The sequence below is a fragment of the Lolium rigidum genome, chromosome 3 (assembly GCF_022539505.1).
Source record: "Lolium rigidum isolate FL_2022 chromosome 3, APGP_CSIRO_Lrig_0.1, whole genome shotgun sequence".
Taxonomy (NCBI): domain Eukaryota; kingdom Viridiplantae; phylum Streptophyta; class Magnoliopsida; order Poales; family Poaceae; genus Lolium; species Lolium rigidum.
Genome location: NC_061510.1, coordinates 272,662,234 through 272,689,069, shown reverse-complemented (window position 1 = coordinate 272,689,069; position 26,836 = coordinate 272,662,234). Strand labels below are relative to the sequence as shown.

The following is a 26,836-nucleotide window of genomic DNA, read 5'->3' as shown; positions in this document are numbered from 1 at the left end:
AGCCATCGCCATCCCCGCCTCGCACCAGTGGCCGGTGGGGAGACGCCGGTCGTGGCGAGCGGCCGGGCCGCGCCGCCGCGGTTTGACGACGACGGCTCCGACGACGATGGCAGCGACGGCGGCGACTACACGGTGTTCTACCGCCATTTGGGCATGTAGAGCGCCGTGTTTTAAAATTTACAGTTGTATTCCCCTAGCCGAATTCGAAATATAGTCGAATTCGGCCTCTATATATGAACTTCGCCCTCTATATAGTAAATATCATTAAAGTTAGTCTAAATTCAGTCATTTTTTGCCGTATTTCGTCAAGTTTACGTTTTTCAAATTTTTATCAACGGCTACGAGGCTGGGAAACTGTCCCTCCCCACGCCATTTTTCGTCCAATCCGAATGAAATTATTCCCGGATTTTGGTGTGGGGAGACCCAACCAAGTGGAGATGCTCTAACCATGGGTCTTCCCAAATCCGACTGAGGAAGTACTGGTTGAGCCGAGGGGCATGAGTGCATGACACGCGTCGACGTGGATGAACAAATGGACGGTGTCGTCCACGCATATTCCGTTCTACCCCACCCACACACAACCTGGACAGGCGCGGTTGTCCACGAGCTCGCCATGCTGTCCCACACGTCAGCGACCTGTGCAGCTGACGTAAGAATTCGAGTCCCTTTTCGCCTTTTCCGTTCAATTTCCGCGACGAAATGCAGTCCAGCTTTGCTGCTGCTACCCACGGGACGCGACGCGACGCGGAAGAGCTAGAAAGACCTATCGCCACCACACCCGGTCCCCGACGGAAAGGAATCATCTTCTCCGCGGCCCCTCGCCCGCAGCAACCGAGGAGCGCGCCGCCGGCGACGGCCACATGCCGACCGCCTCCTGCCCGCGCCCGCCCCTCCGCGGCTCCGGAGCCGCGGGGCGCCTCAGGTTCCCGCCGCCGCCGCCCCCGGCGCAGCTGTACCCGGCGGGGCTGGCGATCGGGGGCTGGCGCAGGAGGCTCGCCGGCGTCGGCGTGGCGGCCGCCTCCGCCTCGCCCTTCGACGAGCTCTACGCGCGGGGGAGGCCCATCCACGGACCCTCCAAGGTGGGCGCCCTCCTCTCCTCCCTCGGTCGCATCGCCTGGCCCCATTTCGCCCCCAAATTGATTGGTTTGATTGCTTGTGCATCCATACTGTGTCCACGGCAACTGTATGGTTCGTTGTGCGGTGGTAGCGTTCTGATGTGGCGAATCTGAAGGATGGAGCATCCGCGTGCCAATAATTACCATACTTCGGTTAGGAGATCATATACTTGGGCTCAGGCTCAGCTGTGGGTGTTGATTAATCGTGACTCATACTACCATGAGGTTGAACATTAGGTGTAGTCCGGTGAGGTGCCTAAAAGCGGTGAATCCTTTTCTGGATCAGTTAAGAGATTAAACTTCGATGCTTTGCGCTTCTGTTTGGCTGCGTTGAGATTACATACCAGCTTGAGCTCTCAACTATCAGTTTTGTACCAGAAGACAGGGTTTCTATGATCCTTAGTGTGGGCACCCCGTAAAGCAGTGAAGTTCTACTTCTAGTAGTATTCTAAAGTCCATTACCTGCCGCCACACCCATAACCAAGCTCCTCTTCATCCTATCGATAGACCTGCTGCACCATCTCCTTTACACTATGTGCGAGGAGGGATATATATCAAGCTCGAGTTGTGCATGATGCAAACTTTTTTATGACGACAACTCCATCGCCTTACTCAACCCAAGTCAAGGCGGCGGTGTCCATGATCCACAACACCATCCAGCGTTTCAGTTATGCAACCGGCGTGGTCACCAATTCCACGAAGAACTCGAATCGTTACTACCCGCCTTGATACGAACCTGGAAGATACTCTGCTATTCTGCTACCTGATTCAAACCACAAGTGGTCAGCCCACGCTTAAATGCACTTGTGTTCCGAGTGCTTCGAGCCTCAACCTGAGTGAGCGCCCGTAAAGATGTAAAGCAGTGAAGGTCTAGTTCTAATTCTGTAAGAAGCACATGGCTTACATATTGTAATTATTTATTGAAATGAAGCAGATGTGTGGTTATGACGTTTGAGAGAGTGTTAGATATTGGTGCTGTACGCACAAAATTGTTTTTCTATTAGTTATCACGGTGACCAGTTTGTGTGTTTGCAGTTGAAATGGTGGTATGGCACCCATTCCCTTTTCTTAGATATTATTGATTGCCAGCTAGAATCCTAAATTTGTAGATCAGATTATGTTCCCTAGATAAAGCATGGGACTAATGAGTAGGCTGGGTTGTTCTCAATATAGCTAAGTTTGTGTCTGTATGTATACTCCTAGCAGGGTTCATCGTGTCTTGTTACAAATGTGATTCACTCACTTTTTGAGTTTCTTCTGTTGTAATTCACAACATATTATCACTAATTGGATTCAGGACGAGGTCTAGAGATTTAGCTACTTTCTTCTCCATGGGCTCTCCCTTTCTTACTGATGTAGTAACACTTGAAGTCTTGAAATTGGGTTAACTAATGGATCCGATGGGTTTGAGTAATATGCATCTGAAATACTTGCCATTTACAACTTAACTTCTTTTCTGTTCGGTTTCATATCTAGCCTACCCCAACATGCTTTGGATGTTGAGTAATATGCATATGAAGGCTTTGATGTTGTTTGTTGTTCTACAACTTAACTTCTACGGATGAATTAAGCCTTAAATTTTTGGACTTTCTTTGGTGATTTCATATGATGTATATAGAAACTTTCATGATTTAAACCACTTAAGAAGATGTGTTCATAACCTTTCATCAACAAAACTTGCTCAACTGGTAACTCTTTTGGGCACTCTGAAGTGCTGCATTTTAATAACCATGTGTTTGATTTCCTTGTAGAAATCTATCCTGTGGAATTTGATCCAAGATATCGAGCCTTTGGATCTAAGTGTCATTCAGAAAGATGTTCCTCCTGAAACGGTTGATGCAATGAAGAGGACCATCTCTGGCATGTTGGGTCTGCTTCCATCTGATCAGTTCCGTGTTGTTGTAGAAGCCCTTTGGAGTCCGTTCTTCAAGTTATTGGTATCCTCTATCATGACTGGGTATGCTCTCTTGTTGAAATATAATGTTCTTGTTCATCGTGAATGGATTTTCTAAGAGCTGGTTGCTTCATCAGACATACGATTATTCTTTGCTCTACCTTTTCAAAATAGATTTCAATCATCAATGATCACCTTTGGGTTGTATGTCACTATTTGACGATTTCATGTCAAACCAAGGAAAAATACTGTTCATTTGTAAAAAAAAACACACATGAATCTGGTAACATTGGCAAGTCTTTAGTAGTGGTGCACCCATGGCATGCTATGCATTCAAAATAACTGCTGTAAATTGGAATACATTTTAATGGCATTTTAATTCTTGGAATCTTGGATGTATATATTTTTCTTTCAGCTCAAGTACACAGTGACCACATTTTTATGCATGTTGGAGTCCAGTATAGCTTTCGTTTACAAAAAAGTTTTCACTGTTTTACGTTTTTCAGCATATTGAGATTCATCTAGTTATTGATTAGTTGTGCTAGGATTGGTGGCATCGATTGTCTGGGATAGTTTTTTTTTTCTATGTTATAAGTCGTCTCCCATATATAACCTGCTTGTTAGTGCTGATGAGTTGGTTGTTACTACTCCCTCCGATCCGGAAAAAGAGTCGGGCGGTCAGTACAGTCGCGTTTTACATTTACACCCTTCAAAAATCATATAACTTGCCCCATCAGTTTGACTGGATCTGGCTAATGCCACCACTGCCACGCGCGAAGCATCTTCCACGCATCCGGCGCCGCGCTCCTCCGCCTCCCCCTCCGCTGCCGTCGCCTTGCCAAGCAGACCCACGTGTGTGCTCTCTCTCCAAGCGATTGGCGTGCTCCTGTCTCGCCCTCTCCTCGCCAAGCAGGTCGGCTTCCACCTCGCATCCCTTCGCGCCGGTGGCGTTGCCCCGCTCCGCTCAGGCGTCGCTGCCGGCGTCATGCCCCGCCTTTCTCCCCGGCCCGGATTCCTTAGAGTTGGCCGGACGTGGTAGATCAAGCCACCCACGGTGGTGCTGCTCTGGTTTGTGAGAAGGGGAAAATCGCGGACGGAATCGATGCGATGTGCGGACGGCCGGACGTGCGGTTGCTTGGTTGCCTGGTTGGGTAGGGCGGGGAGTGCGGGTTGTGGAGATGAAAAAGACAAGGTTGTTTTTGTGAAATCACCTGCCAGACACTTTTTCCGGATCGGAGGGAGTACTTTTTTTTAGGGTAAACCTGCCAGCTTTATTAACTTAAAACAACTGAATGACCATCAACCTGGATACAATGTTTAAGAAACTGAGGACTAACTCCTAACCACATAAAGATGGAGTGTACACAGCCGAAACGCGCACACTCATGAGCTACTGAGTTGGCAGATCAACGAACAAAATTAATAGAAAAAACAGTAAAACAAGTACTAAGTTCATCAATCTCCTTCAGAATTGGAGCAATCACAGCGCTCTGACTATGTCTTTCCTTCCATAAACACACCGCTTGTGAACAATCAGTCTCCAAGATGATCTTAACAAACTGGTTTTCTTTAGCAAAAAGAACTGCATCCTGAAGTGCCAGTGTTTCAATCACTAGAGGGTCAGTTATACCTCTATATATCTTGCACCAAGCACCCATAAAACTGTGTAGATCCTGAGCCACACCACCTGAGGATGCCACACCATCTTCCTTCCGAATTGCGCCATCAGAATTGAGTTTGATAAACCCCTCCCCTCTGGGACATGCCAAGTACAGATCGCCGGAGCTTTCTGCACCTTTTTCTTCTTTAGCTATCCAACATAACCAATGTTTCTGCCACATTCTCCACTGACTTTGTTGGATCATAGCCCTGATCATCATGACTCCATCTATTTCTTGAGTCCCAGATCACCGACATTATAGAAATATTTTAGTTCTGTCCATCTTCTCAAAGATATCCGAACACAAAATGTCATCTGCCCACGTATTAGGGTGTTGAAGTGGCAGTTTGATGTTAAGATAATCCTTTGCAGCCTTCCAGAACAGCTGCGAATGAGAGCACTCCAGAAGAGCATGTAGCCAATTTTCAGAAGTTGATTTACACACCGGACAGGTACTTAAAACTCTGACATGTCACCTGGTGAGAGTTGCATAATTAGGTATAATACCTTTGAGAACTCGCCACAAAAAAACTCGTACCCTCGATAGAACATCAAGCTTCCATAATCTCCTCCACTTCTCATCATCCAGTACATAAGAATATGTTGCCACATTTCTAGAGGCACTATCTTGTCTTTCCTGTGAGCAAACCAGCGCCTTGTATGCAGATTTTACTGAATAAACACCTGATTTCTCATGTTCCCATGCTAACCAACCTTCACTCGCTGACTGACGAAGAGGAATTTGTAGAATTCGGTCAGCATCCGGTGCTAGAAAGGTAGCTCTCACCTTCGGTTTACTATTAGTTGTTCTAATTTTCACTGTTCCGTAAAGCAAAATTAAAATTACGATTTTACCTACATGTCCTCATTCTTTTTAGCAAAAACTGTTGGCTGCCTACTTGAGAATGTTTAAAATTTTGTTTTGGAATTGCTGCGTACCTATTTGATTAGTGTGAAGGATGTCTCTCACATGTGATAGCTCTTGTTACTTTTTTAATTATTAGCCATATAAAAGATCAATAAAATAACTCATTCAACAAGGAATTTCTTGTATCCATTTATTATCAACATTCTGAACAAGTTTGAAGCAACCGTTTGTAGTCTTTGTTTGCTTGCAAAGTGATCTGTATTAACATTTGTCTTCAAAACACAGTGTGATGCACTATTGTGCTGGAAGACTAGCACTTACTTCATTTCCCCTTGCAGGTATACTCTACGTAATGCGGAATACAGGCTATCTTTTGAAAGGAACCTTGAACTTTCTGAAGAAGATGCTGAATTTCAGAACAGAGATATCAGTGAGTACAGTCATCATGACATCAATCTGGGTAGTCCTGTTACAATTTTCAGATTATCAGAAGACGACATGCCCCAGGACTCTGGAAAAAGTGACGAAGAATCATCAGGTGGAAGTATTGAAGAAGAGCTAGGTAACTTGACACCTGAAGCGGAAGAGCAGATTATTCGATTGCAATCTCGGCTGGATGCGATCAAAAAGGTAATAACAGTCTCAAATCATATGTCGTCATTAGGAATTTTCAAATAATGGCAAACTAACTTTATTGCTTTTATCATGTACTCCCTCTGTTCTGAAATAGTCTACATTCTAGCCCCAAAATTTGTTCTGAAATACTTTACATTCTAGTTTTTAGTCAACAACAACACTGAAAACGAAGTGGTTTTTCTCTCTTTATTGGACGTTCTTATTTTCAATGTAGCTTGGATTGGTTGCTCACATATCTAACTAGTACTAATAAATGCAACACTAGTTTATCTCATTTTTTCTAAAATGTAGACTAAATTAGAACGGAGGGAGTATCTGGTAAGATTTGTCTGAATCATGATTTGCCATGATTCTGTTTATTACCATGCCTCCTGGCTCCTGTGTAAATGACTATGAGTCAAATATAAAAAAAAAAATCCTGTGATATATCTAAAGCTCTGCCGTAACTGGTTCAGTGCAATCATGTAATTTACTTTTACAGTTTTCTAACCAAAGGAAAGATATTGGACGAAATGTGAACTTGTGGAGAAGTTCGAGGACGAATTATGGACTTCTTTTCTAATTGCACCAGCAAACTGAAATCTTGTGAGACATATACTAAAGAAGTCCACCTCTTAATTGTACTTTGCTCTGTATTACTGGGATTTGATATGACACCAATTAGATTTTCATTCCAATGCGCTATATTGGTATGCATTGTGCATTATGGTGCGCCACTTTGTGCAGCTGTTGCTTGTGAAGTTCTTAATTGTATATTTATATGCATTACGGCCGCCGCTTTGGGCAACTGTTGCTGTAAAATTCTTAGTTCATAGTTTTGCGGTTGACAATATGCACTGTGTTGTGTTCAAACTTGAAAGCTTTTTTTAAAAAATCTTGCAGGAGTTACATGACCTGAAGAGAAAAAATTCTGCCCTACAAATGCAACAGTTTGTTGGAGAAGAGAAAAATGATCTGTTGGACTATCTAAGATCCCTAACACCAGAGAAGGTATGTTCTTTTCGCTGATCTTAAGAACTTATTTTAGTTGCACCTTGACAGCTTAATGATGATCAACTGCTCCTGCTACAAATCCCAAGCAACTGATAAAATTTAGAGATTGGCCTTAGGTTTCATTACAGCAGCCTTACTAGCTGTTTTGCACAGGTTGCTGAACTTTCGGAGTCCACTTGTCCTGGTGTGCAAGAGTCTATTCAGTCTGTTGTGCATGGTCTGCTTGCTACTCTTTCCCCTAAGATACACTCAAAGTCCCCTCCGCCACTAGAGAATGCTGCTGGGGGCACCCTAAATCGCGGTGGCGAGGACGATGATTTTGCTGAGCTCGTGGAGAATGCTTCCCTCCCGTTTCAGCCCCTAATATCTGTTCCCCGTGATTATCTTGCACGTCTGCTATTCTGGTAATACAAATCAGACTCGTTAGAACTTCTTTGATTTGGTCTTTCTGTTCATAGCATGGGAGTGATTGTCTTGTGTGCTGCCCAGGTGCATGTTGCTTGGTCACTACATCCGAGGTCTGGAGTACCGGTTAGAGCTGGCACACCTTCTCAGAATATCTAGTGATGTGGGGTCTTTCTCCATTGACGACGATCATTTTGATTTTATTTGAGAAAGTTTTGCTGGTCTGTTCGGATTCTTCACAGAAGAGAATGAAAATGCTTTGGCAATCTGGCCGAGATGAGTCAGAGGTGGCTGTTTGGCTGCATTCATCGTCAAGAAAGGTGTTAAAGCAGCAAAGTTCTGGCCCAAAGTTCCTGTTGTAGTTCTTGTAAAGTCAGAAAACAGATGTTCGATTGTAAAGCTAGTGTTACATATCGATGTGAACAGTTGGATTTACTGTCTTCCTTTTATTTGTTGTGTGATGTAAAGATGAACATATTCTTGCTGCAAGTCTTGTGGTAGCATTATAGATAGGCTCATAGGCATCCTTTGTTGTTGTACTTATAGTTTGTATGTATTTGGCTAATATTTACCAGATTAATGATGTTATATTGTTGAGTCTTATCAAGGTTTGTCGATGTGAGTACTGTCCTGTTTATAAGCGTTCCTCGGCGGCTACTAGAAGGATGCAAGTATATGTGGTTTGCTATTTGCTAGGGCAACTTCAACTGCCCCCTTCCCCAAAACTGGACACGGCCAGTGACCTTTTTTGCTGCAGAAATAAACTATTTAATTTAAACTACAACGTAAATTAAAACATAATTACATAAGTACTTCCAAATTTAAAGTTTCTAACATAAATTAAAACTTAACTTAGCCCTTTGAGGAGTATAAAATGTGAATTTTAACATAATCTCAAATTAAAGATTCAAGACAATGGTGTTGTAGCCGTCAATAATGGCGGCCAAAATACCAAAGCAATCATAATGTTTGGCCACCATGGGTACAGCCAGAGCCTGGTGTACCGCGGTTTCCAAGTAACGGAAACCTCGCGAACTTTCGCGTTTCTTAACATAATCTGCCTCTGATTGTTCGTGGACCTTCCCTATGTCACTGGGGTGGTATAAGGGGCTATTGGGCACCCTTCTAGGCCTATAGAAAGGAGTGGGGAGCCAATGGACAGGAAGTATCCATTCAAGCTGCCACGGCGGAGCCTTGCTGCTCCACCGCCTCCATAGCCTTCGCCGCAAAGATCTCCACCATCACCACCACACAAGAGGAGAATGGTCTTGGATCCTTGAAGGCTTGGGCATCAACTCCATCGCCACTGCATCAACACCATCTCCATCGCCATCACCATCATTTACTTTCATCTTGTTGTATTCCCTAAACTCTGTTGTGGATTTGAACAAATATCCATTCATCTCCATGTACTTGATCCGTATTATTCCTATGATGATGTTACTTACCTTCATGTGTGAGTAGATTCCCTTATTTTTTTGGGGGATATGGTGAAACCCTAGTTATGGATTTGAGATGAAATAAAGATGTTTTATTCATTCATTTATTATTGTGTGTTAATTGTCTCTCTTTATGTTGTATGAAGTCGACCATGCAACATTTTCTTTTAAGGACAAGAGAGGGGATTACCTTTGGACATGTGGTAGAGAGGAGGCGTCAAGTGACACCCTCACTCTAATCCTCTATCGACATGTAAGCCTAATTAAATAGGCAGAGGTCTGCTAGACCGCTCTGCAATGGGACAACACATGACCAGATTCATGGCAATGTTTCACTAGCAAGCCAACTCAAGACTTGGTCGTCTGCTTAGTACTTAGACTGCTACGAAAACTATTTTCTCCTACCTTCTCAGCTGAATTTGTTATGCCTCGACGCGCCTCTTAGAGCCACCCATAGGCTTGGGCGCCACTGACGAGTTTGTGGGTAACCTATACCCAAAGTTAGGTAAACTTATAGTTAGGCGCATAGCACCAAGCCGGTACTCGTTAGACGAACAAGCAGACCAACCCTCAATAATAGACAGCTGGTCAAATCACCCGGATAATAGGCCAAGAGGCCCCGCACCATAGAAGTCAACACCCATGACGTTCGGCATGGAGCACGACTGACTAATGGGACCATACAACCCGTCGCTCGGCCACGTCCCTAGTCAGCCTAGCGAGGCATGACTCCTCGCTTGATCACATCCCGACCCTTCGGTTGATGGAGTCATCCCCGAGGGCCTAGAAGTCCATGATGATCTCAGCTACACTAGAGCGGCTCCCGGCTACCTGATGATAAGGAAACAGAGTAGCGGCCAAGGATCTCGGCACTGCCATGTCACCTCGACTACAATGGTAACCGCTCGACCATGGCACGGTGTCCATGGCCGAGGGTATAAAAGGAGAAGCCCACGAAGGACGAAGGGCACCTGATATCACTCCATTGACGATCCAAGACTCCATTCACACCCATACCATTAACCACACACCCACCAGAATCTAGAATACTCCGACGAGAAGATCACAAGAGTTGGTAGTTCATCTTTAGGCTCTCAGAGCATACCCACCAATTTTATTCTACCCGAAGCTATATCCTAGCCAGAACAAACTCGACATGCTGGCTAGACTCCTAGCCGTCGTCCACCATATCTTCCGGCTAGATTCCTAGTCGGAACACCCCCTTTTGTAACATGTTAGCACCTCACACGCTCCATATAATATAATCAAAACATGACGTAGGGTTGTTACCATATCATCATTTGGGACCTGAACCTGTATAAATCTTGTGTGCCTTGAGGTGGTTAGCCCATTGGTTCGTGATCACAAGTCCTTACACCTACAAATATCTTACCGGGAATCAAAACCCCAACACTCGCTGACAACAAAGATGTATGTGGTGACTATGCTAAGCTGCCACCAGTTGAGAGGAGGGCATGGCTTAGGGCCTGGCTATATAAGCAGGTTGATTAGTGCCCCTTATTTGCTGGTCATCTTCTCTTGATGAGATCATGTATATTTTGGGATGTGATCTAATATCCCTACATTAGTTAGGATAGGACTTGATTAAAACCAATCCTTGGTCTGTAATATTGTTGGTGGTGGTATATACCAACCCCTCAGATGATGAACTTGTGATACATCACGAGTCATAGCCTCTTTACTCCTAATGCATCAAACATTAGGGTAACTGTTGTGTTGGGTGATAATGCCTATTACCACCTTCTTTTGATGAACTGAATGATGGTAAGTATTATTATTCAGTTATGAATGTTGGGTGACCTCACTACTCCAATGAAGAGGTTACCGTAGCCACCTCATGTGTGCAAGCAAACATGAGTGCTTTGCATCGGAGCAAAAAAATAGTTGTGTGCAACCTACCAGACAAAGGGGCAGAGTTGCCCACCCAGTGCGAAAAAAGACTTTCATAGTCCACCAAACAAAGTAGAGAATATGACTGATACGTCCAATTTGCATCACTATTTTATATCATAATTTGCTGTTATTCATTGATATATTTCATATTTGGAGATGATACTTATGTTATTTCATCTATTTTGCATGTTTCATGATTATTGGAGGATCGCGCACCGGAGCCGGGATTCTCGCTGGAAAAAGCACCATCGGAATGCAATATTTCGGAAGATCAACAGCTTGACGGAAATTATATGAAAAATCCTATTTTTCCAGATGACGAAGGGAGCCAGAAGGGGGAGAAGAGGGGACCCGAGGTGGGCCCACCCCATAGGCCGGCGCGGCCCAAGGCCTGGCCGCGCCGCCGTGTGAGGAGGGGGGCCCACAGCCCCTCTCGCCTCCTTTCTTCGCGTATGCCTTCGTCCCGAAAACCTAAGCTCGAGGGGTACGTCGCAAAGAGCCACAGCCGCCTCTGCGGGGCGGAGAACACCAGAGAGAAAAGAGCTCTCCGGCAGGCTGAGATCTGCCGGGGAAATTCCCTCCCGGAGGGGGAAATCGACACCATCGTCACCGTCATCGAGCTGGATATCATCTCCATCACCATCACCATCATCTTCATCATCATCACCGCCGTCTCCACCGCTGCACCTCGTCACCGCTGTAACAATTTGGGTTTGATCTTGATTGTTTGATAGGGAAAACTCTCCCGGTGTTGATTTCTACTTGTTATTGATGCTATTGAGCGAAACCGTTGAACCAAGGTTTATGTTCAGATTGTTATTCATCATCATATCATCTCTGATCATGTTCCATATGATGTCTCGTGAGTAGTTCGTTTAGTTCTTGAGGACATGGGTGAAGTCTAAATGTTAGTAGTGAAGTATGGTTGAGTAATATTCAATGTTATGATATTTAAGTTGTGGTGTTATTCTTCTAGTGGTGTCGTGTGAACGTCGACTACACGACACTTCACCTTTATGGGCCTAGGGGAATGCATCTTGTACTCGTTTGCCAATTGCGGGGTTGCCGGAGTGACGAAACCCGAGCCCCCGTTGGTATATCGATGCGGGAGGGATAGCGAGGATCTCGTAGTTTAAGGCCGTGGTTCGATTTATCTTAATTACTTTCTTGTAGTTGCGGATGCTTGCAAGGGGTATAATCACAAGTATGTATTAGTCCTAGGAAGGGCGGTACATTAGCATAGGTTCACCCACACAACACTTATCAAAACAATGAAGATTAATTAGCCGTATGTAGCGAAAGCACTAGACTAAAATCCCGTGTGTCCTCGAGAACGTTTGGTCATTATAAGTAAACAAACCGGCTTGTCCTTTGTGCTAAAAAGGATTGGGCCACTCGCTGCAATTGTTACTCTCGCACTTTACTTACTCGTACTTTATTCATCTCGTCACATCAAAACCCCCGAATACTTGTCTGTGAGCATTTACAGTGAATCCTTCATCGAAACTGCTTGTCAACACCTTCTGCTCCTCGTTGGGATCGACATTCTTACTTATCGAAGATACTGCGATACACCCCCTATACTTGTGGGTCATCAATGACCTAGAACTCGTTTTGGACGGGCTATACCCAACGGTAAAATGGTTGCTGGTTATCAAACACGCCCCTAATATGAGAATTATGTTGTTATTAATTTTTATTGATGTTTCACTCTTGTCAAGTTCATCCACATTTTCGAACAGAATGAGAACCTCCTCTTTCTCCGAAAAAATTCCCATCTATTACTTGGTTTCGTACTCGTAAATAACTCAGCAGGAGTCTAGGCACTATTCTGTTTGATTTTGACCCTCTCCTCCCGTGTCGCTCCGCTGCTCCCACCCCTTCCCAGTCTCCTCCCCCGCCGTCGGGCAAAGCCCGTGCGGGAGACAGCAGTGGCGGGCCTTCCTCGCGTGTGTGGGAGCCTTGGCGACGTGATGCTCGGAGGCTTTGCAACCCTTGTGGTCTAGTTCTCCGGGTCGTCGTTCTCTCCTTGGTGGCATTGTCGAGGAAGCCCATATCACGTTCATACCTTGTGGTCTAGTTCTCCGGGTGAAAACCTAGATCCTTCGTGTCGGATCAGATGATGGCGACGTCGACATCTTGTTCTCCTTGGAGGCATTGTTCTTGGAGATTTGGCCCTCGATTGGTGCACGAGTTTGATGCACACACCGTGGCTCTAGTTGGCAAACCCTGGACATGTCGAGAGCCTCACATTATGCTTACCTTGGGTGGTAATGTTTGTGGTTCGCAGTGGATCCCATGCTGTGGTGTCTTGGCCTCATGAGGGCGCTCGACAAGTATCGGTTGATGGCTGCCGATGTACGGTGCGATAGGCGGGGGATGGGGCTAAGCTTGGTGGAGCAGTTCAAGTCCAACGACCCTGCCGATTTCAAGGCCTTTGCTGTCGGTGATGTTGCTTGGGCTGTTGGGGCCTCCTCCTCCAACTGAATGGTGTCCATCTCTGGATAGCAAAGTGTTGGTTCGAGGTCGCCCTGACGTGGCGAGGACTCCCCTGAAGTGCGAGATCAGTTGATGTCGGCTTGTCGCTTCTTGTGCACTTGTTAGGATGGCATTTATGTTGATGGTAGTTTGGTGACGTTTCTTGTAATGTGTCTTGCGGCCGTTAGACGGATTCTTGTCTTGAGTGGTTGGGTGTTGGGCTTGTCTTACGCTTGTTTGTAAACACAAGATTTACGTTTTCTCGAAAAAAAAAATACTCAGAGCAAGAGTCATCATCGGCGTCAGCAGACTAAAAATGGCAGGGAAAAAGATTCCGAAATCAGCACCCGCTGTTGCGCGGGCCCATTCCGCGCCGGCGGCGCCACGCCAAAATCCCCAAAACCCAAACCGAAAACAAGCGAATCAGCCAACCCTCCTGCGCACCGTACCACTCATTCCAAAATTAAAAATTCGCATGTACAGCCTCTCAAAAACAAGAATCCCGCGCTCTCTGCCCCGCGCCCCCGCCTCTCTCCTCCCTTCCCCGCCGAGCCGCCCCGCCTCCGTTCGAAAGACTTCGAATTTCCTCAGATCCTCCCCGAAACAATCAAGAAACAAAAATCCCCAAACTTTTTCCCTCCTAATCTCCCTCTCCCCGAAACCAGTTCCCAAATCGCTGCGCAAATCGAACCCGAGGCCCGCCGCTTCCCCCCCAAACCTTCGAATCCAAAAACCAATGGCGGCCACCTCTCCCTCCATTTCCATTTCCATTTCCAATCCCCCCATTCGCTACATAACCTCCGCTGCCCGCCCCTGCCATCATCCTCCTCCTCCCTCACCGTCTCCGGCCCCTCCTCTCCTCTGCCGCCGCCGCCCGCCTCCCTCTGCCTTCCCCGCCGGAGCCGGAGGAGGAGCAGCCACACCCCGCCGTCACCCATGGCCGACAAGGAGAACTCCGCCTCCGCCTCTTCCTCCACCGCCGCGCCCCGCCTCACCCGCGCCGCCGCCAAGCGCGCCGCCGCCGTCACCGCCGTCGCCGTCGCCGTCGCCGCCAAGCGCAAGCGCGTCGCGCTCAGCGAGATCCCCACGCTCCCCAACGGCGCCGACGGGCACCACGCCAACCCCAAGAAGCCCAGGAAGGCTTCCTCCCAGCCCTCCAAGCCCAAGAAGACCGCGCCCAAGCCGGCGCGCGACGCCGCCGACGAGAACGGGGACCCGCAGCTCTGCGCTCCCTACGCGTCCGACATCTACTCATACCTCCGATCCATGGAGGTACGCCCGCTTCTGCCTCCCTCCCTGCCACGCACATCGGTTTCCTCGCCCACTGCAGCAGTGTCCTAACGAGGCCCGCCTGACTGACAGGTCCAGAAGAAGCGGCGGCCGGCGGCGGACTACATCGAGCGGGTGCAGGTCGACATCACGCCCAACATGCGCGGCATCCTCGTCGACTGGCTCGTCGAGGTCGCCGAGGAGTACAAGCTAGTCTCCGACACGCTCTACCTCACCGTCTCGTACATCGACCGATTCCTCTCGGCCAACTCCCTCAACCGCCAGAAGCTGCAGCTGCTCGGCGTCTCCGCCATGCTCATTGCCTCGTAAGCAACCATTTCATCCCCACCCATTTTACACTGTTCGATTAGTTCCAGAATTGGGTCTGACCTTAGATCCGTTTGTGTGGATACAGCAAGTACGAGGAGATCAGCCCCCCAAATGTGGAGGACTTCTGCTACATCACCGACAACACCTACATGAAGCAGGAGGTGTGTGTTCTTCTCTTCCTTGCCTGCTTTGCTTCATTTCGGTCAGATCTTGCAACTGAAATTGGTCCATCTTAGCTACAATGCTGATCTCTGTTCTTGTGGGCATGTGCAGCTTATTAAGATGGAGAGTGACATCCTAAACATTCTCAAGTTTGAGATGGGCAATCCTACTGCCAAGACCTTCCTAAGGCTGTTCATCAGATCTGGCCAAGAAGACAAGAAGGTAATAATAATCCTCCACTCTCACATGTTACATCTCAGCTCCTGCACACTGTAGTCTCATTTCAACTCGTTTCATGCTTGCTGCAGTATCCTGCCCTGTCCCTGGAGTTCATGGGGAGCTACCTTTCGGAGCTGAGCCTGCTGGAGTACGGATGTGTCCGGTTCTTGCCATCAGTTGTTGCTGCTTCAGCAGTGTTCGTCGCACGGCTGACCCTAGATCCAGACTCCAACCCCTGGGTATGAAGTAGTTCCATGACATTCAGAGCGTTGCTTTTGCACTGTCTGCTTTGAAATGGAGACTCATTTTTTTTTGTGTGGTTGCAGAGCAAGAAGTTGCAATCGGTGACAGGGTACAGGGCATTTGACCTCAAGGACTGCATTACTACCATCCATGACCTGCAGCTCAGCCGGAAAGGACAATCTTGGAATGCTATTCGGGACAAATATAAGCAGCACAGGGTAAGCATGAATCCTAACTGCCACAGTTTACCCATGTGATCATTTACATGATTATGCTGTTGGTCTAACTGTGAAATCATCTCTGAAACAGTTCAAGGGTGTATCAGCATTGCTACCTCCTGTTTACATCCCTGCATCATACTTCCAAGACCTCAAGTAGTTCCTCGGTGACACTGCACGAAGATCGAAACTCGACTGTGATACATGATGACTCAAGTTCAGAAGTGGCTTTTGCCAGTCTGGTTAGGCTAGTCATAGGTCCTTAGATGCTGGTAATGTCAAACCTCAGCTAGGCACACTTAGAGTTGATTTATTATACTAGCTCTATAGGAGGTGACAGTCGAGGCAGCTGGTGACCTGTATCTGTGTATCATACTCATACATTACAATCTGAAGCCTTTATTTATTGGATCATAATTGCAATATTTGATCCCCTGCCCTAGCAATTTCCTTTTTCTTCTTCAATTCATATGGTTTGGGTAAATCTAGTTGAGAGGTAAAATTAGCAGTGTATAGAAACAACCTAGCAGTGTGGGCAGTGTGCACTGACCAACTGATGTGCTCTCTAGTCTCCACATCATATATTTGATCAAATCAGAAAGTCTTGTGATTGCTACTGATGAGATCTCTTATTTTTAGAATTGAGAATCTTATGTTTAATCACTGATCAATGCCAATCATCAATATGTTTTTGTTGTTATGTGAGTGGCATACCTCTGTGCACTGCAAGTCAAATAATGAATAGTTTGTATGTGCTCTGGAGCTTGATAAAAGATAACTGGACTCCATGCTAATGTTTGCTTGAATGTTCTACCCTCAACAAATGTTGGAGGACTGGAGAAGATTTTTTTTTTTGGAAGATTGGAAAATAAGATCTGTTGTCAAACAGCTGTTTACTTTCTTTTTCACGATTCACTTATGTTCCTTGGTAAACTTGTGCCTTTTTTCTAGTTGTAGCATGCCATTAAAGAGAATCTTCATCCTACCTGTGCTGATTTCCTACTGTTTTTTTTCCCCTAAGAGCAAAGTTGGATGTGTATAGTTTTCTTCTCTGGTTTATACTGCATCAAAGCGTTGAAAAATAAATTTTGACATCTATAACTTACTACACTTGAGCAGAGTTACAAGAATTTCAAATAAAATATTTTCATTGTGTTTTGGTCTATCTGTATTCTATAAACATTTATGCTGGCCCCAGCTTACTAGGTGCAGTTCTAGAACCTCTTGCCTGCCTTGGCAGATGAATGATTCTTCTGGCCTGCACTGATTTCAGTTGGAATTGCGTATCTTTCTTCATGGTTCTCTACTGTCAAATATGAACTTGGCGAAAATATCGCAAGTCTCGGTTCAACATCTGTGGCACAAATAAAGTCTCAAACAACAGCTCAAACTACATACCAGATACCATAGGACTTTTCAATCAGCAGGAACTTGAAAAGTGGGTTTCAGTTTAACAGTATGTTTGGCTGGAATAAGTGGACTTCCAAAGTTGCAAGTATTGCCTTTGTATGCCATTGGAAAAGTGTGTATATAATTAATTCTCTGTTTCTTCCGTCAATTCTGAAAAGAAACATTCAAAATAGTATTTGTAAGCATTTTTTGCTGGTCGGTTTTTTACTGTTTTTGTTTTTGTTTCAGTTTCAGTTTCTGTTTCATCTCTAAATTCAAGGGATCATTTTCAAACTCAGCCCATTCAGAGGTTTGAAGTTTAAATCTATGTTTTTGCAAGCATTTTATAACAAAAGATCCATCAGATCCATAATTTTTCTACTTGACTCCATGTTTCACCTGATCAGGAATGCCTCACTTTGCAAAGGGTCCCAAGAAACTGTTTTCTCTGTTCTTTTCAGACCTATGAAATTTGAGCTTATATTCTTTTTTGCATTGATGAAAACACAGTTGTTTACATTCTTTTTCATGATTCACTTATGTTCCTTGGTAAACTTGTGCCTTTTTTCCTAGTGATGGTATGTCATTAAAGAGAATCTTCATCATATGTGTGCTGATTGTATTTTTTTTCCCTTGGAGCAAAGTTGGATGTGTATAGTTTTCTTTTCTGGTTATACTGCATCAAAACGTTGAAAAATAAATTTCGACATCTATAAGTTACTACACTTGAGCAAAGAGTTACAAGAATTTCAAATAAAATATTTTCATTGTGTTTTGCTCTATCCGTATATTCTATAAATATTTAAGCTAGCCGCAGCTTTCTAGGTGCAGTTCCAGAACCTCTTGCCTGCCTTGGGAGATGAATGATTCTTCTGGCCTGCACTGATTTCAGTTGGAATTCCGCATCTTTCTTCATGTTGCTCTGCTGTCAAATACGAACATGGCGAAAATATCACAAGCCTCAGTTCAACATCTGTGGCACAAATAAAGTCTCACCCAAGAGCTCAAACTACATACCAGGTATCATATGACTTTTCAATTTGCAGGACCTTCAAAAGTGGGTTTCAATTTTCCAGTGTGTTTGGCTGAAATAAATGGAATTCAAAAGTTTCAAGTATTGGCGGTGTATGCCATTGGAAAAGTGTGTATCTAATTAATTGTCTGTTTCTTCCGCCAATTCCAGGGACGGAGGAAGGGGGGGCCGAGCGGGGGCTCAGCCACCCCCAACAAACTTATTTTCTTTGTCAACTTCCTAAGAATCGCTCATGCTTTGTAATTCTAAGCCATTCTGCCCCCTCCAACAAGATTTTTCCCTCTCCAAGGCTAACATCCCTGGTCAATTCTGAAAAGAACATTCAATAGTACTTGCAAGCATCCTTTGCTGGTCGATTTTTTACTATGTTTTTGTTTCAGTCTCTGTTTCATCTCTAAATTCAAGGGTTTCTTTTCAAACTCTTCCCATTCAGAGGTTTAAAGTTTAAATCTATGTCCAAACTAAGCGTTACAACAAAAGATCCACCACATCCATAAGTTTTCTACTCGACTCCATGTTTCACCTGATTAGGAATGCCTCACTTTGAAAATGGTCCCTTCTTTCAGTTGATCCATAAGCCGATTTATCCTAGATTTCTGAAATTAACTCTGGTGGGGGTGGGTCACAAGAAACTGTTTTCGCTATTCTTTTGGGACCTATGAAATTTGAGTTTATATCATCTTAATATTGATCTTTTCTCCAATGATGACACAGCTGATTCAATTGATGAAGGGGAAGTAGAAGGACCGAAAGGAAAATAATAGGAGAAACTAGAACAGAACAACTTCCCCTTATAATTGAAAAAATTATCCGATAAAATAAAACTTAAAATAATCCGACCTACCGGATTCGAACCAGTGACCTAAGGATTTATCTGCAACGACTACAGTCCTCCGCTCTACCAACTGAGCTAAGGTCGGGTTGTGATGTAAATAATACTCAATCTTATTTAGCACGTAATCACAGCAGAAGTGTCCTTTTTTATTGCGGGGGAATCCCATAGAAGTGTCCTGTAACGAACAGGTTGACTCTAACCAATCGGCCACAAAGAGGAAGAGCTAATGCCGCGAGACATGGTGTCTTTCATACCTTCAACCGGGCGCGAATGAGTAACACTTGGTCACGCACAAGGATTACAGGGAGAAGGTTCCAGAAAAGGGTGAGCTAGGGAAGACCGGAAGAGCGCCGCCAGGCGATCATGGTAGCGTCGTCGTCGCTGATTAATAAGTGATCGTACTGGTCACTTGAGCCGTTGAGGGGCGAAACCCTACTGCTGCGCGTGTGCAGCAGACGGGCGATCGCCGAGCCGCCGGCAGGCATAAGAGGATTTGCAACAGGAGGACACGGGCCGCAGCCCGGAGGAGCATCAACCCAGCAAGGTCAGGAATTCAGACTTTGAGATGGCAGGGAAGGGGCAAAGGGCTGCAAATCCCTATCTATGAATTGGATGTTGCTGGAAGCAACTTTTTCCTAGGCGTAACAAAAAATATTACTACTCTACTAGAACTAGCAGTCCTGATCGAGTAGGTTTGTATGCACATCATAGTTGCTGGTTGCATTTTGTGCCATGTATTTTGTAAGGATATTTATCAATCCCCCACACCAAAAATTCAGTTTGTCCTCAGCTTCCGGGGTCCAAAATTCAGAGTGCAATCCTGCCCTGTCTCATAGACGCTGCTAAAAAGTTCAGAAAGTCCTTTGCTATCTAAAATTCACAGAGTAACTCTTTCGGTAATACTATTAATAACGTGTAAAGCTAGTGAACTGCTTCTGCTGATCTTTCTTCATCTAGCTTTATTTCTAGTGGAATGGCAACTGCATCCAAACTTGACGAATGGGAAGACCTTACTATGCACTGTCCACGTCAGATTTGCCCGAACAAAGTCAGATTCCAGATATGCCATATCAATGAAGTGCAAAGAAGGACGGAGCAACTTTTGCACTCATCGAATTTCTCTCTTTCATGGAAATCACTACTACACGTTTGCATCGCTCCTGGAATGCTTTACTTCCAAAAGACGCGTACAATCACGAGCGAAAACAATTCCAACCGGCTATGCCGCCCTTTACAATTTTCTTGAAATAAAGCATAAAAAGCACGGACTCATAATTAGTGCATGGTCCATGGAGGGCTTGTATCTACCACAGGAAAGGTGTTAGCAATTAGAAAAGGACCAGTATGTACTGTAAGTCTGTAACTAGCTGTATTTCAGTCACAATTTGCTTTACTCTCTGAAGTCCATTTCCAAAAAAGGGTTCCTTTTCTCTATAAAGGGCCAAAATGTTTTCTTCTTCATTTCTATCGTTTGTTTTCCAGGCCCTTGAATGATGAAAATATCCCTCCAAAAGCAACCGGCAAGGACGAGTTCTTTGCTCATGACACCGGTACGACTATGAAAGGAGACCAAGACGTAAATACACTAAAAGATGAAAATTGTGTTCATGCAGAAAAACATTCAAGACTTCGAATTGGAGTAATTCCAATATGTCCGGAAATTTCAGAGAAGGAAAACTATGTGATAATTTATAGCATGATGAGAACATATAGAAATATTGGAATAATATACTTTGAAAATTTGAACAGTCAAAAATTTCTAGAGACAAAAAAGTTTCCGATTCGTGGGAATTATGAAACAAGTTGATAGCTATTGGTGTAAAAAGTATACCAACCATAAATATCAAAATTTGAATCATATTCTTTTAATCCACAAAAAAGGGAACATGGTAAAAATTGAAGATCACAAGGATTTTATTATTTTATTATTTTTTTGAATGCCAAAACTAAAAATAGTGGATGGGAGCCTTTAAGCATTTTATGAATGTATTGAAGTCTTATATTCTAGGGAACGTTGTTGCTCTTGTAAGGGTTTATGTTCTGAACTGGGTTTGTAATAAAGTTTATGCTTTCCCATATAAAAAGTGAATTCTTTTTTATGCTCCATATTTCTTTGAAATTATAGTTTTGAAGTAGTATCTCTTCGTCCAGTAGAGAAGGAAACACTTCAGAATAGGAGAAAAAAGTAAATTGCAAAAATGTTTCATTTTCGCTGAAGAAGATACCTCATCCGTAATTGAAAAGTCTCAGACTTGAGTATCTTTGATCAAGTTTTTAGAAAAAAAATGAACACTTGAAATAGTAAATAAATAAATACGGAAATCTATTTAAAGATGAATCAAATGATACAGATTTGATATCATTAGAAAAACTAAAAACCTATATAATATTAAATCTGTATCACCGGATTCATCATGAAATATATTTTAATACTATATTTGGTTAGCATTAATGAAATCGATGGGTTTTTTCTAAGAACTTGGTCAAAGTTATGTACCTTAACATTTCCAAAAACACACCAACCGAATTGCCATCATGGAACATGGCCACACAAGGCTTCAAGCGGCTGTTGTGGTGGGAGCTTCGGCGGTGATTTTTTGTGGTTAAGTTGGAGTCACTATTCGTTGAGAAGTGATGATGATGACGCTTGCAAGCAATTTTGATGTTGGTTTTCTTCGTTGCGGCGTTTATAGAGCATGTTAATTGCCACATTGGCACCCCTTTCTGGGCAAGCCCTGCTGCCACGACACATACCGCCGGTGAGAATGGGACGATGTTAGGGATGACTTGTCGTGGCGGCAAGGGGTTTCTCTGCAGACTCAGCGGCAAGGGAGCTATGATGGCAATTTGTGCAATTAAATTTGAATTTTGAAGGTATATAACAATAGAATTTTCTAATATGCAGGGGATCACCCCTATTTTCCCCTAAAAGTTTGAATCTAATGCTATGAAATTTCTTGATTTCCCGGTAGCGAAATTTTAGATTTTTGAACAAGGAGCGAACATATTGCCAAACGTTGGATTTTTCTTTTTATAATATTGGATGTCAATTGAATGCGTCCGCTCAATGTTGGAGTCCAAAAATTAGAAAGCACTTCAAAATGGCTGTTAAGACGATATGGGCTTAGCCCAGTGGTTGGGGTCGTAGTGACGCATCCTAACGACCAGAGTTCGATTCCTGTCAGGGATGAATTACTGGAATTGTCACGCCAAGTCCCGCTTCTACTATCTCTACTATTAAGAGCAAACTGGTGAATGCCTGGTGTCACATTTTCAGGATGGACAATAATACCCCCACGTCAATATACCAAAATATACCACCGCGCACACTTTCCGCCTCCCGTTTCACGCACGCAAACAACCACGGAATTTTCTCCTCATATTGTGGATCGGCCCTTTTGCTTCGGTCAGAAAGTTAAGGTACGTGATTACTCTAATCCCTATCTCTATGGCCTCCTCTCCGCACCTAGCACATTTGTTGAACTAATCAAATCTCAATGCTCAAATGATCATCCATTCCGATGCCACAACAGGACCTTCCAACTGGCGCCGTCACCGGGCACACGTCCGGGCTGAACTGGGCCCTCGCGACACTTAGCAACATCGTGGCCGCCTGTCCCGAGGGCCGGCGCGCGAGGATTCGCGTCCCGGACGCGGTGCCCGTCGGCCGTCCACCAGAGCGTGCTCAAATGGTCCGAGAAGGCTGGGTGCCAGGAGAAGGCCACGTACGTGCTGATGGTCCCGGTGCACCGGAGCTACGGCGACCACGTAGCGATGGCTGAGACTGGCGCCACGTCCACGCTCGTGGGCACAGTGCTGGCGCAGAACCGTTCATCAATGATCCACGTCGACAAGGGCAAGCAGGCCACCGCTCATACATTTTCTCCCATAACGAGCATCATAGCAAATTACTAGGCTGAAGCATAACTGCTGCGGAAAAAAGAAGATCCATCACGTGTGAAAGCCTACAGGGTTTTTTCTGTACGCTATCAATTTACCTATCTATGAATGATGGCACTTTGTTTGTAGAAGTTTCTTTCCCTCATTTGGTTCTCATTGATTTGTTACTGTGAGTTAGGCAATTAGTGGTCTAATGCAACATTTTGGTAATGTTAGGCACTTAGGCTCTTAGACTGAATAAACTAGATTCCCTCCCAGTCGACTATGAATTGTTTCTCATGACTCCCGAGTATCTTTACCAAAATATAGTGATACTCATCGTATATTGATAAAAAATATAGTTATAATCGATGGTGTCAGCTGGTAAAAATACTAGGTTAAAAACTTTGTACGTCAAAAAGTTCGTTTAGTACGTTAAAAAACAGGGTCAAAGCTACGTGGTGACCGAGCAAAGTTTCGTTGTCTGACCGTGCTGGCAAAGAACTCCTATCATCTGGAAGTGAGCATGAGGAGAAGGAAAAAAGAAAGCGCATATCACACGAAACCAACAAACCAGGGAGAGAAGGAAAAAATAAATCAACGCAGAGCACGCTACCTTACTCCCATCGCCGTATAAAAGAGATCACGACAACATAGGATCGAGCCATTGAGTGGCGGCGGGGATGGATCCAAGGGCAGCATGGTAAGAGTGAAGTAGGTCACGCTAGGAACCTGGCGGAGGCGTGACGCTATGGTGGGGCGAGGGTGCGAGATGCATCATTCATGGGGTTCGACCGAGGGGTGAGCAGCGCTACGAGACGCGCAGCTCGAGCCTGCTGCATGGAGCTACGGGTGGTGGCCAGTCTGTAGGATTCGAGGGCCGCTGGGACATGGAAACAAGGAGCTCATGGCATTGTTGTTTTGTGAGAGCCTCCATTCCGAGGAACCAGGCGACTGGGTGAGGGATCGATAGGAGAGCAATGGGGAGCGCTTAGGAAAGCTTCGCTAGGATGGGACCGGGAGTGTGCGCTCACGCGCTCACCCGTGAGCGTATTGCGCACAGTGTGTTGTGTGTGGCGGCGGGGTTAGTGGGGAGAGAGCCACTTCAAAGGGTGGATCCCCTAACCCTAAACCCTAAACCAGTTAACGCTAGCGACACAATAGTTGCAGGCTTGCAGCATCAGGGAGGTCGATGTGCTCGTGGAGACGACGACCGGATTTCTTTCGTTCCGGGCATGTGAATGGCGGGTCGACCCACGTGATGGAGGTGGGAGAAAATGTCTTGGATGCGTGTTGTTGATCGGACGAAGGCGCGCACTAGGTTGCCCCGATCGGACGGCTGGTGACCCCGGGGATCGGGGGATTTGATCCCCCGGGAGACGCTCAACACTTCCCCCGTTAGATATGGTTTGTTGAGATTAATCGGTGAATCCATCCTTTGGTAAAAAACAAAAATTGATCGATGGGGCGTAAGCACGTGCAATGCAGCTGATTTTCTCTTCTTCCTTGCGCTAGATTTTCTCCTTCTTTTTGTGGTACGGGGATGGTTGTTAAAGCTTGCGCCCTGATTTTTAGTTCAGGGAGTTTGCGGGAGAGAGGAAAACATGGGTGGTGTGTTGTTTGTAATCTCTTAGAGGTGTGACACTGCCAGGCATTCATAATGTTGTGCGAGAATACCTTAGGCGCGTTGAGGGAGAATGTCTCTTAAAATGAGGGATAATATGTATGTACTTGCATTTTATACACACTGGATTAAATTATGTGAAGTAAATTTTAAATATTTTTAAATACTATATGATTTTTTATCTACTTAAATATTTATGTGCATTGTTTGCACGTGTAACATGTGTGTGGCACTAGAGATAAACGAGGAAGCCGTGGCGAAGCACGGGCATTCCACTAGTATCAATAATGTTCTAGTTCCTCCTAGATACTGTTTTATTAGATGACGTGGGCTTAGTCCGACCGGAGTTCGATTCCTGTTAGGGACGAATTTCGGAATTGTCACTCCATGTTTCGCTTCTACTATATGAAAAATGTGTCTAGTTCCTCGTAGAGCGGTTTCATTTTTTTTCTTTCAAAATGGCTGTTAACGGGTCTGTTTTGCTGACGTCTGAATATGCATGTAGGCCTAGTGAGAGGTCATTTCTTCGTGGAATCATAATTTAAGATAATTTGTTACCAGACAGTTCTAAATACTATGCACAAACTGAAGAAATGAACACTCAATAATTACTATATACCGGTCAAATTAATTAACACAAGTACTAGCTCTACTCATCTATGATCACAATCAATCTCGATTCACAGCCTTAGGCTCAAGTCCATCTTCATACTTTGCTCCGACGGCGTCTGCTGCTCTGAAGTAGGAGGCTCCGACTGCGTCCTCATCCTGAAGCTCCCCGGCCACGACGTGGAGGCCGAGCCCAGCACCTCCTCGTAGACGAGCTGCGGCCAGGGTCCACCAACGACGCCTTCGCGGAGCCTCGGCGCCGTGGCGTCTCTCGAGACCGGGGGCTTGTGGACCGCCGAGCTCGCCGGGTTGACCCGCAGGGCGGCGCGCACGATCGCGGCGTGCGCCTCGAGCGGCACGCCGGCCATGGCCACCATCCTCTGGTGGTTATGGTACGACGAGAGCGTGGACGACCGCTTGGCCGCGCTGCGCTCCCGCTTGTGCGCGTTCTGGTGCCCGCCCAGCGCCTGCGAGCTGAAGAACTTCCGCATGCAGAAGTTGCATGAGAACACCTTGTGAGGCGGCGGCGGTGCCGTGGGAGCCGGAGGAGGAGGAGGAGGTGGCTGCTCGACGTCCGAGGACGACGAGGAGGAGTCCGTCGTGGCCGCCGGTGGCGAGCCGCTGACGCCTAGCGTGAGGTTGAGCCAGGTCACTCCGTCGACGCCGTCGCCCAGCTGCTCGCCGGCTGCGGCAAGCAGCCGCGCCGGGGCCGTCCCCCTCTCCACCGACGCCTCGTCCACCTGCTCCATGATGTCCCGATCTTGCATGCCGTCAGAACTGAGAAGCATTTCTTGGCTCTTTCCTGCCTGTCCGACAGCGGGTTGGTTCTTGGTTGGTGCAGGTCATGCACTAGCTTAGCTGAGCCGCGTCTGCTTCCGGGGGCTCGCCCGCAGTGTGAGCTTTATAGAGGGGGTCGATGAGGCGCGACAAGCTAGGCTTGTGTGTGGATGGTCTTTGCGCTGGCTGCGAGGAATCCAATCAGGAGCTAGACAACTCCCTAATTAACTCTCTCTTCTTTCTTCCATGCTTTCCCATCAGGATCAATCGGTCTGGCCCATGTCCCCGGAGCAGTGCGCCTGCTCACGTCACCTTCTCCTGTGCTCGCCATGCCTAACTGGGCAGGCATCTAGGTTCATACTGTTGCTACTTGCTAGCCTAGCTGCTTGTAGCGTCTTTGTGATCGATCGATCGAGCTGTGAGTTGTGACCTCGTCACTGTAGTGCTTCCTTTCTCTTCTTGTCAACTGAAAGATCGTAGAATCGCATGCACTTGGTATGGAGTTTCCGCGACAAGGTTGCTTGGTTCCGGTGGGTACGCAGCTAGGTGTCGCCGGAGTAGTGGCGCATGGGGTCATCCATCTTCTTTGACGTTAAGCTCTACATCATCTGCTTTGCTCTGGATGGCCTTCACGGTTTCAGCTGTCTAATCAGGACAACTTCCGATCCAACCTCCGGATAACCTGAAATGATTGAGCTTATTGAGTCTCCAGGTTCGAGAAGGGAAGCTAGACAATCTCTTCAAACGAAATTAGCACGAGTACCACGCAACTGATAGCTGCTAGCTTGCTAGGTAGAAACGCACCCTGCTCAAGTTGCATAAGCCGGCCAACCATGTACTAGTAGTA

The 26,836-nt window shown here is 45.7% G+C and overlaps 3 protein-coding genes and 1 non-coding gene across 4 annotated transcripts; 2 read left to right on the top strand and 2 right to left on the bottom strand.

The window, feature by feature from the left end:
- Nucleotides 1–845: 845 nt before the first annotated feature.
- On the top strand, nt 846–8,174 carry LOC124703432. Its single transcript, XM_047235646.1, has 6 exons — nt 846–1,079; nt 2,867–3,072; nt 5,876–6,167; nt 7,056–7,163; nt 7,320–7,570; nt 7,656–8,174. The coding sequence occupies exons 1-6, from the start codon at nt 861–863 to the stop codon at nt 7,777–7,779; spliced, it is 1,200 nt and encodes a 399-aa protein (XP_047091602.1). The 5' UTR covers nt 846–860; the 3' UTR covers nt 7,780–8,174.
- A 6,164-nt stretch (nt 8,175–14,338) lies between these two features.
- LOC124699509 (cyclin-A3-1-like) lies at nt 14,339–16,003 on the top strand. Its single transcript, XM_047231805.1, has 7 exons — nt 14,339–14,674; nt 14,765–14,997; nt 15,087–15,162; nt 15,275–15,385; nt 15,472–15,621; nt 15,709–15,843; nt 15,935–16,003. The coding sequence occupies exons 1-7, from the start codon at nt 14,339–14,341 to the stop codon at nt 16,001–16,003; spliced, it is 1,110 nt and encodes a 369-aa protein (XP_047087761.1).
- Nucleotides 16,004–19,099: 3,096 nt separating this feature from the next.
- TRNAY-GUA lies at nt 19,100–19,185 on the bottom strand. Its single transcript is given in 2 exon segments — nt 19,100–19,135; nt 19,149–19,185. It is a non-coding gene; the product is annotated as a tRNA-Tyr (tRNA).
- Nucleotides 19,186–25,193: 6,008 nt separating this feature from the next.
- On the bottom strand, nt 25,194–26,193 carry LOC124699508 (zinc finger protein 1-like). The gene has a single exon (XM_047231803.1). The coding sequence runs from the start codon at nt 25,998–26,000 to the stop codon at nt 25,284–25,286; it is 717 nt and encodes a 238-aa protein (XP_047087759.1). The 5' UTR covers nt 26,001–26,193; the 3' UTR covers nt 25,194–25,283.
- Between the last annotated feature and the right edge of the window lie 643 nt (nt 26,194–26,836).